This window comes from Dryobates pubescens, chromosome 28 (genome assembly GCF_014839835.1).
Source record: "Dryobates pubescens isolate bDryPub1 chromosome 28, bDryPub1.pri, whole genome shotgun sequence".
Classification (NCBI taxonomy): Eukaryota; Metazoa; Chordata; class Aves; order Piciformes; family Picidae; genus Dryobates; species Dryobates pubescens.
Window position 1 is genome coordinate 11,668,388 of NC_071639.1, and position 16,376 is coordinate 11,684,763.

The 16,376-nt window shown below is 47.0% G+C and overlaps 1 protein-coding gene across 2 annotated transcripts in view; it reads left to right on the forward strand.

Annotated features, from left to right (window-relative positions):
• The first annotated feature begins 4,698 nt into the window (after positions 1 to 4,698).
• PDSS2 (decaprenyl diphosphate synthase subunit 2) overlaps positions 4,699 to 16,376 on the forward strand; it is a 73,888-nt gene continuing 62,210 nt past the window's right edge. For both annotated transcript variants that reach the window (XM_054174116.1, XM_054174117.1), the window contains exon 1: positions 4,699 to 5,159. In XM_054174116.1, the coding sequence (XP_054030091.1) occupies positions 4,933 to 5,159 (227 nt within the window). In that variant the 5' untranslated portion in view covers positions 4,699 to 4,932. The remainder of the gene's footprint in view (positions 5,160 to 16,376) is intronic.

Genomic DNA, 16,376 nt, shown 5'->3' on the forward strand with positions numbered 1-16,376 from the left:
ATTTAAAGGCTAATAATGTACAGGATGATGGATGCTTTGTCAGCTTCGATTGCATATGACCAGAACTAACATTGTGCTTATCTTCCTCCTCCTTCTCCTGTAGATTACTCTGCTCCAAAACATTGCTCTTTTGAGAGTCTCTGTCCAAATTCCCCTGAGTGGAGCACTGCCCATCACAGGAGGCAGCCCAGGAGGCTGTCTTACAATTGCAGTTGGGTTGGGAGGTGAAAAAACAGTGACTCTACAAAGGAGGGGCGTTATCAGCTGCACACCCGCCTGCTCCTCTCCCTATTCAGCTTGCTGAAATGGAGGGATTTCGATTGATTTTGTTTTCTTTGCAGTGCTAGCTGGCGAGCCAGTGAGAAGGGAGCTGTGTTGTGTGAGCGTGTGGCACAGCAGGGGCAGGTCCCGCTGCCTGCACAGCGCTGCCGACAGCCACCGGGAGCTTTGGCTTCTCAGCCCTGCCACGCACCGACGAGCTGCTGCAGCCCTGCGTTCTGTGTGCAGGCTGAAACAAACACCTGCTCGTCAAAAAGGATCTCCCTTGACCACAGCTATATTTATTTAGTTGTTGAATAAAGTCCAAATTATAATGTGTTTACTATCATTTATTAGCCAGCAACATGTCACATTCTGAAGTTGGTATATTTAGGCTTAAAAGTCAATGCTCTTTACTGCCAAATTCTGTCCAGGGGATGTGGCTCCTACTGAATTCAACTGATATTAGACAATGCTGGTTTTTCAGGGTCTAACTATAGGATCAATGAGGCCTTCATCCTTCTCAGTAGCCTGTCAGCTAGTAGGAAGACAGGCAGTCTTGTAGACAAGACATAGACAATGAGGTCAAGAGTAGTGCATTCCATTCTCAGTCTGCCTTAGGGGTTTTGCAAAGCCTTGGACAAATCACACAACCTCTGTGTTAAACCTCCTGACTTCCACAATGGAAATGATCACAACCATCTACTTCCCTGGGATGTTATGGAATAAATCAAATTTCTGTATGTATGGAGAGAGGGAGTGGGAGACAACCACCTGGATGCTTTGGAAGGAACTGACATATTCCTCTTAGCTTTCGTTGTTGTAAACAGCCTTAGAGTGCACCTGAGCTTCAACATAACAAAAAATGAAGCACCCTCTAGAAGAAGGTTATATGGATAGTACAGCTGGCACAATAAATTGACATTGCTAGCCACATTCTCCTATTTATTCTGGATAAAGGCAGCATAAATGTGGAAGATTGAAAGGTCAAATGCTCCCAATCACATGAGAATGTTTTGCAATTGTTTTACTCCATATGGTAGCCAGGAAAATATTTCCACATTTCATTTGTTAGAAAGGATATCCAGAGCTGGTGTCAGTGGTGACTTTGATGTATTCTCTGGTACAGCAGTCCAGAGCATGCTGATGTAAACAAAAGCATCTCTTCACCTTTCATCTTTGTTCTTCAACTTTTGATACTGGCCCCCTGCAGTAGCTGCTTTCTCCTCCTGGGGAAGCTTAACAAACTCCATTGAAAGAGAAAAAACAGGAGCTTCATTTTTCTTCTCTACTTAAGGCTCTAAAGAAATAGACACATCTCTTGTACAGCCACTGTAGCTCGTGAAACACTGTGGGTTCTTCTCCTCAATCCTGAGGGGAACCATATCAAGAAGGGGAAAAGAAAAGGTGGTTTTGTCCACAACTTAAAATGTGGTAACCACATCATACTTTCACTTCTGATGGGTTTTTGGAGAGAAACATTCAGGAACTCTAAATTGCAGGCAGAGCAAGCAGCAATGCCTACGGGTAAGCTGGTCCATCACAACCCATCACAAGCCCCTGGCTTTTGATGCCTGTAGCTGTTAAATATTAACTAGTCTGGAATGATTCTTTTCTGATTGGTGTGTCAGCCTGAAGCTGATTTTTCAAACAGTTCAGTCAGCCTGCAAAATGAGGAGGGCAAAACATACATTTTGCTCGTGCTGAAAAGTACTGCTGGATTGCACAACTGAGAGCCTCTCCTATCTCCAGGCTCTACAGATGCAATTTGGCAAAGGTTTTGCCAAGGATTTGATGGGTGGGGGAACGTCCCTGACTGTTTCCATGAGAAAACCATAAATACAGACCTCTGGCCAGAATGGTCTTTCCACATTATGCTGTCTGAAAAGTCCAACAGTAAGGGACATCTGCTGCAGGTTTACTGGGGGTGGACAAAACTTCCTGGCAATGGCTTTTCCTAGCAACAGAGGCTTTTGTGGAAGGGAGTGCATGGTCCAAGAGAGGGTTCTGCTGTTGCTCCCCACAGTCCCACCCAGAAACATGTATGAGAAGAAGAGTCCATGATTAGGATGCAGGCTGTGCAGACAAGAGAATGATAGGAAGTTAATGAGAAAAAAATGAGCAGGCTGTGACAAGAATGAAAGAACAGTAGGGACTGTGTGTGGGGTTGAAGTGAAAAAGTGCAGAAGCTGGACCAAGAGTCAAAAACGAACCACTGAAGTGAGACTGTTATATTGTGAAGAGAAGAGAAGGGATGAAGGCAGAGTTGAGAGTGAGGGACAGAGAGTCTTTGGGTACTACAGTATAACTTTTCCAGAGTCTCTGTTCCCAAAATAAAGCTGTGAAACTCATTGCCAAAAGCTGTGCTTTATTTTTTCCAGCAATTGCTGCATTTAAAGAACATCAACCTACAGCTGGTGAATACTCTAGTGGTGGTGTGCAACACTGTGGCTATCAAGGGTATTGCCTTAGTTCTAAAGTTAGTTTGGACTTGGGAGAATTCTACATCAAGGGGGCAGAGGTTATCACTTTCTTAGACTCCAAGGCAAAGAACAGTGAGTCTGAAAAGCTAAAGTCTCACACATCAGGAGATGGTTGGTTTCCTGCTCATAGAACTCTCATTCTCCCCAGTTTATATGTATTATTATTTTAAGCAGACTTTAATTGCATAATCATGTTAGTTTTCACAGAACACTTACCACATTAAGTGCAAGAATGGATATGGCTCAGGCAATGAATCAAGAAACTTGTCACCATTACAGGGTAAGGTGCCTTGGTAGCTCCTCTTAAGTGCATCCCTCCGGCAGTTCTCATTAACTTAGACTTTCTGCATAGAAACATGCCATTGCATTCTGTCATTGGCAGACTATTTATGAGCTGAAACTCCTCATTTAGCAACAGTTTGTTCTGTGGCACTAGCTAACTAAACTGACTCAATGGCAGCTCCTTCAAAGCAAAGCCTCATTCTCTCAGAGATAAGCAGCACAGTAAGCAAAGACTGGACACCAGAACCTTAACTCTCCTGTCCTCTCTCCAGTTCTTGCAGGTTCTCTCCACTCTTGCTTTTTTTCCCTCTCCAGTTTGAGAGGTTGCTTACAAGATGCCACAGGCATGTGCAGCCACTGTTGACACCACAAACCCCTTTCCTTAGACAGTAACTTTTCAGAGTTTTGGTGCTCCTTTTGAGTTGTCTGAGGTGTAAGCACAATAAACACCTTGTCATTGTCTCTGGAATCAGGTAAGGGGGTTCCTTTTTAGCAGCTTCCCCCCTGTAACTTGAAGAGTTACTTGTGCTTTACTGGGCTGGACATAATCTTTCTTTGTGATGAAATTGGCTTTCTAGTTACACCTTCTTTTACAGTATCCTTCAATGTAACCCTTCTTAGTCAAGTGGTGTAATGCAAGTAGGTGACTTGCATCTTGTTATTTGTAAAGATGAGAAACCAATTTTTCACATGAAGGTAGTCAGTAGGCCTGTTTCCTCATCAGAACTCTGCGTGATTTGCTGCAACAAAGCCTGAAGTTACAGAAGGAATGGTTATGTGTGATTGGAAAGAGATCATATTCATCTTTGTGGAACTGAGAAGTCACTTAAATCCACTTTCTGAAGATGGCCAGTGAATTTTCCTCCTCCAGGGCACAGGAAATCCATTCTCTGAAGCCACAAAAGCTTTGGGTGCATGTAGGCTGCAAAGAGGTGTCATTGATGGCTGTGCTTGCAATAGAGATGACTTGATATACAGTCAGTTACACGCTAGAACTGCAGCACCCAGAAGTCTTCAGCTAGGTACTCAAAATCAGTTGTCATTTTTGACATTAACTGTTTGGTTGGAAGCACCTCTTCAGCTCACAGGAAGGCTGCTCACGAACACCTCAGCTGTGTCACAGCACAAACCTACACAGCAAGAGCATGCAGTAAGGCTCGCTGGTGCCACGACCCCCACAACTATGGGAAAAGAAAAAACAGAGAACGCCCACACTGCGATTATGGACACACGAAAAGCGACTGTGTAGCGCTGAACACCTGATGTGGGAACTCGAACGGTCTTCCCAGTTGGCGTCTGTATGCAACGCTGGGGGCAGGCAGCGCACAGCAGCATCTCAGGGGATCCCCACACAGCCAACTCCCGCCCGGCGCGGGCCGCGCTGCCCCTCTCGCTGGGCTCTCCACGGCCGCACAGATCGCTCCAGGAGGCGACAAGCACAAAGCGGGGGAAACAAGCGGCAGCCCTTTACCTAGTGCAAAGACTAAGGGTGAAGAGAAAGGGGAGAAACGCCCCACAGGCATTAGAACTCCTTCCCCAAGAGCCGACCTCCCGCCGCTCCAGCACGGCCGCTCCGGCCGTCAGGCACGCAGCGGGGTGCGCGAGAAGGGGCTGTCGTACCACTGCGCTTTACGGCCCGCCGTGCTTTACGATACCCAAGATGGCTGCCCCCAGGGCGCAATGATCCCGCTTCGGCCGCCGCGCCGCTGTGGGAGACGCGGGCAGGCAACGGGGCAGCTGCGGGGTCCCGACGTCCGAAGCTGAGCCGGCCTCCGACGGGAGGGTGCGAGGGGGTCCTCTGGTCGCAGCGAGCTTGGAGGGGCACTCGTCTGGCGACGCTTGGTCTGCGGAGCCGCGCCGGGGCGAGTTAACAGGAGAGAGAGAAGCCTCCCCGGGACGGTGCAGCGGGATGTGGGGCGCTTTGCTACGGCGCGGGGGCCGCGGCGCTGGCAGCCTGCGAGGTCTGGCGACGGGCGGTCCACCTTGGAGCGAGGTGGTATCGGAGGCCGAGAAGATCGTGGGGTACCCGACGTCCTTCATGAGCCTGAGGTGCCTGCTGAGTGACGAGCTCAGCAACATCGCCATGCAGGTCCGCAAGCTGGTGGGCACCAAGCACCCGCTGCTCGACACCGCCCGGTAAGCACCCGACCCGCCGAGAAGCTGCCCCCCTTCCCCGCCGGCTGGGGCCCCCCAGCAGTGCTGGGGGAAACTGCCTGCATCCCTCAGGAGGCTTGTCAAAACCTGTGGGAAGTTTTGGTCTTCATTAGGTGTCAGGAGTTAGGCTGGGGTCTGTGGTGGTGAGCATCGCCTCAAGGGCTCTCGGGAGAGCAGACACTCTGGCGATGGCAGGCCGTGGAGGACCGAATGTCCCTAGGGTGTCCCCAGGAAAACACTGCCCTTGAGCCCTTTGCGTGGGCAGCTAGCTCGCTGTGCCAGGAGCTTCACTGCCTTGCTGCAACAGGTTTTCCCTCTGCCATTCAGAGTTTGCTTCATTGTAGTGCCACGTGTGATGAATGAGTTTCCTCATGTTATATGCAAAAAAGTCTCTTGCTAATGGGTGAATTATGGCTCTCTCATTAACAGTTGTGTGGGTTTTAATATTAAGAACCATACTGCAAGGAAACTAATGGGAAAAATATGGAGGAACTCATCAATTTAAAGGCTCAAAATGACACTGCCCTAAACTGGATACTTGATTAGTAAGAGCTGCAGAAAGCATTGCATGTTTTGCAATACCCAGCTGAGAGATGTAAGGTTTTGTATATTGTTGAGCTTTTTAGGGTTATTAACTGATTATCCACTCTCATTGTTAAGGCAAACTGATGGAAGACTTGCCTTCCTGCCAGCAAGCAGGAGTTGAGGTTGTTGGGCAGTGTCTTCTTTGACTGTAAAACAAGAGCTGGTTGCCAGTGTTTTCTTAATAAAATGCCAGAGCTTAACAAAGGAAAAAAAGTAATGAAAGAAGTGTAATTTTCCAAGGAGATTGGGTTGTGGGTTGGAATTACTTGGTTGGCTATTGTGGGGGATGTTTTTCCTTTGACACAACTGTGTTTGCTACAACTACAAGTATAGAAATGTTAATAGAATCACAGAATGTTGGAAGTTGGAAGGGTCCTTGAAAGATCATCAAGTCAAACCCCTCTGCCAGAGCAGGGTCACCTAGAGAAGGTCACAAGAAACTCCTCCAGGCAGGTTTTGATTGTCTCCAGAGAAGGAGACTCCACAGCCTCGCTGGGCAGCCTGTTCCAGGGCTCTGTCACCCTCACAGTAAAAAAGTTTTTCCTTATGTTCACATGGAACTTCCTCTGCTCCAGCTTGCACCCACTGCCCCTTGTCCTATCACTGGACATCACTGGCTCTGTCCTTCTGACACTGCCCTTCACATCTTTATCAACATGAATGAGGTCACCCCTCAGGCTCTTCCAAGCTAAAGTGCTCCAGCTTCCTCAGCCTTTCCTCAGAAGGGAGAGGTTCACTCACTTCAGCATCTTTGTGGCTCTGTGCTGGACTCTCTCAAGCAGTTCCCTGAGGTCCTTCTTGAACTGAGGGGCAAGAGCCCAAGTTTAATATGCATTAGTTTTGAGCAAGCATAAGCCATGACAAAAGCATTTGTTCAAAACAAATATTCTGCTCTTCTTTGAGAAGGTGTAGCTGTGTAGTGGTTCTTGGTAACTCCACAAGTTGCTATCAGCCAAGATTTGCTTGACAGGCTCTCTGTCCCTAAATCTGGTTGTGTTGAGTGAATAAAAGGAGTGCAGGGGGATAAGCCTGGCTTTTAAAAGAAACATTAGTCTGGGGGAAGAGGACTGAAGTATTGGCATTTAGTAAGCTTTTCTGGAAGAAACAAATCGACTTGTTAGTGAAAATGAAAAATACCTAAGTGTAGAAAATGCTGCTGGAGGAGATTTTGTTGAATTGTTTATAAATGCAGGTTGTGATTTGAGGACCTTAGCAAAGTTTTGGGGTTTCCTTTTTTTAAGAGGAGGGACAAGACAAAGATTTTCTGCCTTTGGTTCCAACTTTAAGGTTGGTTGATGGGATGCAGGAAATAGGAGGACCAAAGTGCAGTGGATGTAAAGGCTTCCAAGGCTTCCACTGCTGTTCTAGAAGTACAGAGACACCTCCCCCCCACCCAGTACTAAAGTGGGACTTCAGTGTTAGCTTTAGAGAGTCTGTTCAGTGTGTAGTAGTTGCTGGTTTATTTGTGAATGAAGTTTACATGTGGGATTTTGGGGTGTGGCTGAAGGCTTTGTGGTGGAGCTGCGATGTGTAGGAGGTTTTGTTTTAAGCGTGTTGCTTCAGGCTTCGTTCGCTAAGCCTGTGGCTTGTGGAACAGCAGGGGGAATGTAGTCATGCATGTTGGATGCAGGATGGAATGCATGAGTTTTTCAATTCACGTGTGTTTCAGAGCACACTGCTAACCTGGGTGTGTTGTGCTGGAAACAAAAGTCAGTGTTTACTCACAGCAACCCAAAACTCTGTATCCTTGTGTGAGCATTCTTCACTGCTCTTTCCAGAGGCTTCCCGGCAGATGCATTCCCATCTCTGACCTTTGTGTTATAGGTAGAGTTCATTTCCTGCTGACAAGTTTTAGTGCACCTGTAGCCATGCATAAATTGTACCTCACCTTGGTTTATGGTATGGTTTTGCAATAAGGGGAATTCTGAACTTGTTCTTAGCCATCTCTTTCTGATATTTGACCATTCCATGTTTGACTGTAAAAGTGATTTAGTTATGGGTCTGAGCTCTCTTCTCTCTCTCTTCTCTCTCTCTTCCCTCTCTCTTCCCTCTCTCTTCCCTCTCTCTTCCCTCTCTCTTCCCTCTCTCTTCCCTCTCTCTTCCCTCTCTCTTCCCTCTCTCTTCCCTCTCTCTTCCCTCTCTCTTCCCTCTCTCTTCCCTCTCTCTTCCCTCTCTCTTCCCTCTCTCTTCCCTCTCTCTTCCCTCTCTCTTCCCTCTCTCTTCCCTCTCTCTTCCCTCTCTCTTCCCTCTCTCTTCCCTCTCTCTTCCCTCTCTCTTCCCTCTCTCTTCCCTCTCTCTTCCCTCTCTCTTCCCTCTCTCTTCCCTCTCTCTTCCCTCTCTCTTCCCTCTCTCTTCCCTCTCTCTTCCCTCTCTCTTCCCTCTCTCTTCCCTCTCTCTTCCCTCTCTCTTCCCTCTCTCTTCCCTCTCTCTTCCCTCTCTCTTCCCTCTCTCTTCCCTCTCTCTTCCCTCTCTCTTCCCTCTCTCTTCCCTCTCTCTTCCCTCTCTCTTCCCTCTCTCTTCCCTCTCTCTTCCCTCTCTCTTCCCTCTCTCGAAACATATCTTGATTGTCTTGTTTTGTTTTTATCTGTTTATTTATTTGAATTTTTGGTTTCATTACATGCTTTAAATCTCTGGCTCATTACCCATGCTTATAAAGTAACCTCGTGTGGTCAGGCAGATGTTTTAGAGCATGGGTATCTAAAAGATGTCCTTTGGTGGTTTTTCTGGAAATCCTGGAGTGATTGCTGTGCTCTGCAACTCTGATCTGTCAGAGTGGGAGTGCATGAATACTGTATCTAGTACTCCAACACTTGAGTGTTTTCTGTTTGTGGAAACAGCTGAAAAACCTGTGCAGTAAAATTAAGTGCCTGTGCCATTTCTCAGGTTTCTACTCATTTATTCCTGAGGTTTAAACTGGTGACAATCAAATTAGGATTGCTTGCTGTCATCTCTAAGCAACAGCATTTTGCTTTAACCAACTTTGACTGGTGGCATTTTGTCATCAGTGGTTTTGTGTTTGCCCTCCCTTCCTGTCTAAATGCTTTGCTAGCCTTTGAAGGTCTTGCTGACACCTTTAGGGATTTCTTAAGCACTGGTAGAAACCTCTCTGCTTTGCCTGCACAGAACAGGTTCTGAGGTGAGGCAGCTCGAGACATAACTGCAACCACACTGAAAGCCTTTAGTGTAACATCTTTAACTCTTTGCCAGGCTTTGAGGCTGATGCTGAGAGCCTTAAAGAAGGCAGCTCAAAGGTAAGTGTCCATGTGAGGCAGGACATGTGGAGGAACAGCTGTTGGGGCAGTCTGTGTTTCTCTGATGATCCCATCCATTTCTTGCTCTCATTTGGATGTGGCAGTGCTGGGGTGTAAGTGCCTGCCATGAATCAGGACTGCAGCAGGTGTTCTTCTGGGATGATGTGGGACCCTGATGCTTCCTACCAAGGCTGTGCCTGGCCAGCTGCTTTAAATCTGTGAGCTATTGCCGAGTCTGCTCTTGGAAGGGCAGAGATGGGTGTCTGAGCCCTGCAGAGAGGGGTTTGGGAGTTCTGTAATCCCTGTGATAAAACTGGCTTTAAGTTTTTGGTTTGTTAAAAGTGAGCCATGTGAAGTGAACATCCTCAGTGCTAGCTTGGCCAGACATGTTAGCAAGAGGGTGAAACCTGAGGGCAAGGTTACATTTCATGTCAGAAAGGCTAATGTCTAGTGGTTAACAGATCCCTGGGAGCTGGAGTGCTTGGATTGTATTCACAGCTGTGCTTTTGGCTCTTTCACTGGGACAAGTCACTTAATTTTTCATCCTTGCATTTGCTTATCTGGGGAATGAATAATGCAGCATCTGCTTTCTGGAGGTGTTACACTTCATTTGTTACAGCCTGTATCGATCAGTGATCTCGGAGTGGGCCATGGTCTGTAAGCAATATTGAGAAAGAATTCTGTGAACAAATGCTGTCATTTAAATATTCACCTCAAATAGATGCTCTGGAAACAAAATTGCAATCTGCCTGCTTCTGGAGCTCTCTGTTTGCAGTCCTGTGAGTCATTGTATGGTTCTTCAGAGCCTTTACTTTCCTTTGCCTATAATGAAGTGTTTTCAGCAGTTACTAAGAACCAACATTTGCATTTTTGTTTTGCTCTTCAGGCTTTGTTGGACTAAAAGAAAACTTTTTTTTCCCTTACACATGAACATATGATCTCCTTTTCAGTTGGAAAGCAAACATTTCCAATCTCCTGTCCCTATCCTCTCTCAGCTGGCTTACATCCTTCTTAATGTCCTTTTTAATGTTCAACATCTTTGTGGGTGCCATGGACAGTGGCATTGAGTGCACCCTTGGCAAGTTTGCTGATGACACCAAGCTGTGTGGTGCAGCAGACAGCTGGAGGGAGGGGATGCCATCCAGAGGGACCTTGACAGGCTGGAGTGGTGGGCACAAGTCAACCTCATGAGGTTCAACAAGACCAAGGGCAGGGTCCTGCATCTGGGTGGAGGCAACCCCAGGCACAAATCCAGGCTGGGCAGGGACTGGCTGGAAAGCAGCGCTGGGGAGAGAGACTTGGGGGTGCTGGTGGAGGAGAAGCTCAACAGGAGCTCTCAGTGTGCACTTGCAGCCCAGAAAACCGATCAGATCCTGGGCTGCAGCAAGAGAAGTGTGGCCAGCAGGGCAAGGGAGGTGATTCTCCCCCTCTGCTCAGCTCTGGTGAGACCCCACCTGGAGTACTGCCTCCAGTTCTGGAGCCCCGATTACAAGAGGGATATGGAGGTGCTGGAAGGTGTCCAGAGAAGGGCCACAAGGATGCTCAGAGGGCTGGAGCACCTCTCCCATGAGGACAGACTGAAAGAGTTGGGACTGTTCAGTCTGGAGAAGAGAAGGCTCTGAGGTGACCTCATTGTGGCCTTCCAGTATCTGCAGGGGGCTACAAGAAGGCTGGGGAGAGACTTCTCAGGATCTCAGGTAGTGATAGGACTAGGGAGAATGGAATGAAGCTGGAGGTGGGGAGATTCAGGCTGGAGGTGAGGAGGAAGTTCTTCCCCATGAGAGTGGTGAAGCCCTGGAATGGGTTGTCCAGGGAGGTGGTTGGGGCCGCGTCCCTGGAGGTGTTTAAGCCCAGGCTGGATGAGGCTCTGGCCAGCCTGATCTAGTGTGGGGTGTCCCTGCCCATGGCAGGGGGCTTGGAACTAGATGATCCTTGTGGTCCCTTCCAACCCTGATTGATGCTATAGGAAAGAATCTGTAATTGGCAGTGATCTACTTTTCTGGGATCCGCAGTGTGAATAACATGGTCCTGACTGTTCAGCCTCCCTTGAGAAGGGTATAGCTTGCTGCAGATTGTAAACAGTAAATGTTATGGCCAATGCATCACTTTTATAATATCACTAAATGTAATGGAACACTTCATCCACCTAAAATTATTATGGGCTACCATTTAGCTGTAGCCATTCTGTCATTAGCTTGCGGGAGGAATGATTGTATTTTAGTTGTGTCAGGATTGTTTGTTGGTGATAAATGCTTCAGTAGACATAGTTATGGTTTTCCTGGGTTGCTACAGAAATAAAAAGCCTCACTAGCCTGGGTTTTGTGCTGTTGCAGCCCTCTCTGTGGAGATGTCTAGCCTTTTTAAGCACCCAGTGTAAAGCTCAGTAAAGAGTAGCTTCAAGGTGACGTGCTTTCTGGTTGAAAGTGTCTGAGAGCACTGGGTTACTGATAACTCTGCTTCTCTGCCAGCTTGAAATGGCTCAGCACAGTTAGACATGCCTTGTACCTTCAGATACAGCCTGCATTTAGCCTCCTCAGTGACTGATTTCAGCACAGACCTAGGGATTTGTTCCAACCTGGTGTTGATGGAATTCTTGTTGCCACTTTAGTGTTTGTCTTAACAGAATGGTGACCTTAAAGCTACTCTTTTTTAACTAGAAGTGTAGGTGCTGGAATTGACTACAAGCAGCTTTTTAGCAGCTAGTTTCAAATGTTAATTCTTTGGTTATTTTCTGGGCTAGAAAAATGAAAGTGTCTGTTCACTTGACAGTGACTAATGAGGTGACTTGTCTGAAAACACCTAGCAGCAGAGGGTCTGGTCCTCTTAGAGCTTCTACAACTAAGACTTACTCCAGCCTTCTCATTTTTACTGAGTTGCTCAACCTGTGAGGGACTTCAGGGATGTAAAACCCTTCTCTGTCCCTTGATACATCAGAAATTAAGACACAATATTCATGTCTGGGTCACTGGAAACCATTTTCACTCACTGAATCATCTGTTTGGTTAACTAAGTTAACTGTGCCTTGCAAGAGCAAGGGAAAAATGCCTCTCCTAGGGCTTTTACTCTTTCTGAGGTCTGCGTTTTGCAGCTTGCAAAAAGCTTCTCCTCTACTCAAGATACTTCCCCCCCTGCCACCTTTTTTTGTCGGCACTGCCTCCCCATTGACTTCTCTCCTTGTTTTGGAGGTCCTGAGAGTGGCTGGAGACCCCATTAACAAGTCACCAAGACTATTTTCACTCCTCAAAACCCTTGGGCAGCAGTATGTCCTCTGCAGCATTGAGGAAAGGACAGAGGTCACAAGGGAGAAGTGCGGGCTTGGAAGTTAGATGTTTCCGTACTGAGGCTATTGCTTTCTCCTAGGGGTGGCAGACCATTGTCTTACATTATTAATACCTTTACCCCACATCTGAGTGTCTTAGTTTCCCTCAGGGTAGGCAGACTGTCTGCACTGCTTGCCCTAAAGGAACTGCTGTTAGAGAGAAGCTTGACAGAGTATAAAGGAGCACCATGAATTTAAAAACCGGATCCATCACAAAACGAAGTTTCAAACCTGTAGCAGCTGCTTTGCTGCCCTTGAATCGTCCCTGCCAGTTCTCTGCAGTTGACAAGCACTTAGAGCTTGATTTTTTTCTTACCTTCTCTCCTGCTGTGTGAAAGTTTCATTTAAGGAAAGACTGCTCAAGGAAGCCAGAAGTATGGTAATTGTGGGGGAAGCCCTTCTCCCAGGATGTGTTTATTCAGGCAGTGGAAGGTGTTGAAGGAGTTTCTACTATTAGAATTTACAGCATATTTTGTGTGTCTTTTGTCCATCATATAACTTCATAAGACTGAAGCAGACAGCCTTGCCAGTTGGAAAGTAGGGAATGAATCCATGTAATGACTATAATGTGTCATAGCAACCGAGGTCTAAAGCAGTCAGATTCCAAAAGAATGTGATAAAAATGACATCAGAGGTGGGGAGACAAGAAAAGATTATTAAGTACTATGTTATAGCAACAGAAACAGAGGCTTGCTGCTTTGTTTGTGAATCACTTGGGACCATATTGCTGCCTGGGGATTTGTGGAGGGAAGGGAGGCTGCAGTGTGTGTCCTAACAGGTGGTGCACTTGTGAGGAGGTGTTGGGAAGGCTGGGGATTTTTGGTCAGCCTTGTTCCTGTGACTCTTGGGGAGAGCTGAGGTTAAGTTTCCTTGGTTGGCATTTTTCAAGTCAAGTCCTAACTGAACATTCACTTTCCCATTTGCTTTTCTGCTTCTTAAGGCTTCAGGAGTTCCCTTGAATCTTTTGGGCTTGTCAGAAAATGATTAAACTTGAGTGGCAAAATGTTCTGAATGAAACTTGCAGAGGTGAGATTTTCTGTCAACGTGAGCGTGACGCTGGTGCCGGAGAGCAGCTTGCAGGGGGAAGCTTTTGCACTTCCCAGAGCAGTGGTGAGATTCCCACTGGGTCTTTGTGCATCCCTCTTGCTGCCTTGTGCTCACACCAGGCTGTGTGGAGCTGCCTGGGTGGTGATGCAGGCTCCCTCTTCATGCCTTCATAGCCAAGTGCCAGTTGAGACTGGAGATCTGCAGTAAGCAATCGGCTTGCAGGCACAGCGCTGCGGTCACTGTCTAATGGCTGTGTGGGTGGAAATGGCTGGCATCAGATTCCAAGTGTGGCCCCAGAAATGGGGTGGGTTGTGTCTTGTTCTGATTTGTGAGATTAGCATGTGCAGTTAGCTCCCTTTGAATGTGTTTTCATTTGGGGGCTTTGGTTTCTATTTGTCACAGGTCTCATCCTCAGTCCCTAGTGTTCTTTCAGACAGACTACCTTCCTAATCATTAAGTTACCCCAAATTAGATCTGTATTTCAGATAACTGTCACTGCAATTGCAAATTCATGTGTCTTAAGTGTTGTTCCCCTCTCTTTCCTCGTCTCTTGTAATTGCTGGGTGACTTAGTTGCTAGGAATATCCAATCTGGATTAACAGATCATCCCTGGGAGGTACCACTGCTTCAGATTACCTTGGTGTGCATGTAGGTATTAAATATTGAAAGCTGTTTTCATGTTCTCATGTGGTGAAGCTCTGTGTAAACATCTCTTGTTTCCTGAGCAGTTTGGGAAGCAACTACACACTGGTATGCCTTAGGAAATCTGCCATTTAAGCCTTCCTCCTGGTTTTCTCTGGCTATGATAAATGGAGTGGTAGAGCAGGACCCATAATAGTGAGTGTTATTGACAGGAAGCAGCATTGTCCTGAGAATGGGAAGAAAACCTGTTTCAGCTCATGAATAGCTTAGATGCTACTAAATGCCAACTACAGTCACTAGACCATTTTTCAATCTGCTTTCCACAAATTTGGAAGCAAAAATCTCTGCTGTTGTATAAAATAGCATTTATGCCTTAAGGAGTTGTAGCCCCATGTGTTAGCTCAGGAGACACACAAATATAAGCCCTGCTTATCAATACAATTATTAGGGAGGCAGGAAAATGCCTTGAAGAAGAATGAAGGCATTATGAATCCTTTCAATCTGCATGGAATGAATGTTGCCATGCTGTGGAATGTCATGCCAGTGTCTGAAACCTGGAAATGGCCTTGCTGATTACCGGATGTGGTTGTGCACTCCACATTGAAACACCACAGCCAGCAAAACCCCTCCACTTTGAGAAGTGATGCTGTGCAAGTTTTGCTTTCTGCCTCCAAGTGTAAGTTGTTAGACAGCAGAAGCTCAACCCTTAGATGTTTAGATTCTTGCCTTATTAGGAGTGATTTGGAGATGGGTTTGTGCTTCTGTATCAAGAATGAGAAATCCTTTCCTCCTTTGCTGAGTGCTAAATAAACCTTTCCAGAGCTGGTCTAGCTGTAGGAAGAGGTTAGAGGAAGAAAGTGAGAGCTAGCTCTCTTTTAGCTCTAAATTCCCTATTTATGATCTTTATGAATCTACAAACCAGTGACTAATTTCTTTTCACTCCAGAGACACAGAGGCAGAAGCCTGCAGGCTGGCCTTGGTGAAAAGAAGTGTAGCTGTGAGGAGCCCTATTGTGTTGCCATACCTGGTGCAATTTCATTTAAAAATGGAAATGTACATTGGATTACCTCAAAAATGTCTCATTGGGTGATGCAAACAATTGTAAATGCTTCCCTTCCCTGTGAGTGATGAATTCTGCTTTCAGGAGAGCTGTAGATTATTTTAATTAATTACTTGGGGGTTTAAATCTTTCAATTAAGTTACAGGTGAGTTAAGCTCTTCCCCGAGGAGCTTTTACTATGTTAGCTGTGCAGAAGGATAATATTTCTGCATAATTCTCTAATGGGCTGTTGGATGCTGCTCTGCTGAGCATGACTGCTGGTTTGCTTTTGATTTCTGGTCTGTGGCCAGCATTTCAGGGAGCAACTTGGGCAGTTAGAAGATATCACCCGAAATGCATTTTCCTGTCGGCTGTGGAAGGGGAAGATCAGGACCCCCAGAAATGCATTGCTGCGGTGCAGTTGTGGAGGACTGCAGAAATGGGATGGAAAACTAAATGAGGCCCTGATAACCAGAGAGACTTGGGGGTGCTGGTGGAGGAGAAGCTCAACAGGAGCTCTCAATGTGCACTTGCAGCCTGGAAAGCCAATCAGATCCTGGGCTGCAGCAAGAGAAGTGTGGCCAGCAGGGCAAGGGAGGGGATTCTCGGCTCTGGTGAGACCCCACCTGGAGTACTGCCTCCAGTTCTGGAGCCCCTATTACAAGAGGGATCTGGAGGTGCTGGAAGGTGTCCAGAGAAGGGCCAGGAGGATGAGCAGAGGGCTGGAGCACCTCTCCTATGAGGGCAGACTGAAGGAGTTGGGGCTGTTCAGTCTGGAGAAGAGAAGGCTCTGAGGTGACCTCATTGTGGCCTTCCAGTATCTGCAGGGGGCTACAAGAAGGCTGGGGAGGGACTTCTCAGGATCTCAGGTAGTGATAGGACTAGGGAGAATGGAATGAAGCTGGAGGTGGGGAGATTCAGGCTGGAGGTGAGGAGGAAGTTCTTCCCCATGAGAGTGGTGAAGCCCTGGAATGGGTTGTCCAGGGAGGTGGTTGGGGCCCTGTCCCTGGAGGTGTTTAAGCCCAGGCTGAATGAGGCTCTGGCCAGGCTGATCTAGTGTGGGGTGTCCCTGCCAATGGCAGGGGGCTTGGAACTAGATGATCCTTGTGGTCCCTTCCAACCCTGACTGATACTATGATAATCTCATCTGTGAAATTTCAGTGCAGAGACAAGTTGATTGGTGTTAATTTCCTATTCTGACTTCAGTAGGTATTGCCCTTGCTTCAACTCTCTCTCATGCATGTATACAATCATATAAATGTATGCCTGTGATTATAGAAAGGTATCTCTATCAGTTACTTCTGGGCTGTGGGGAT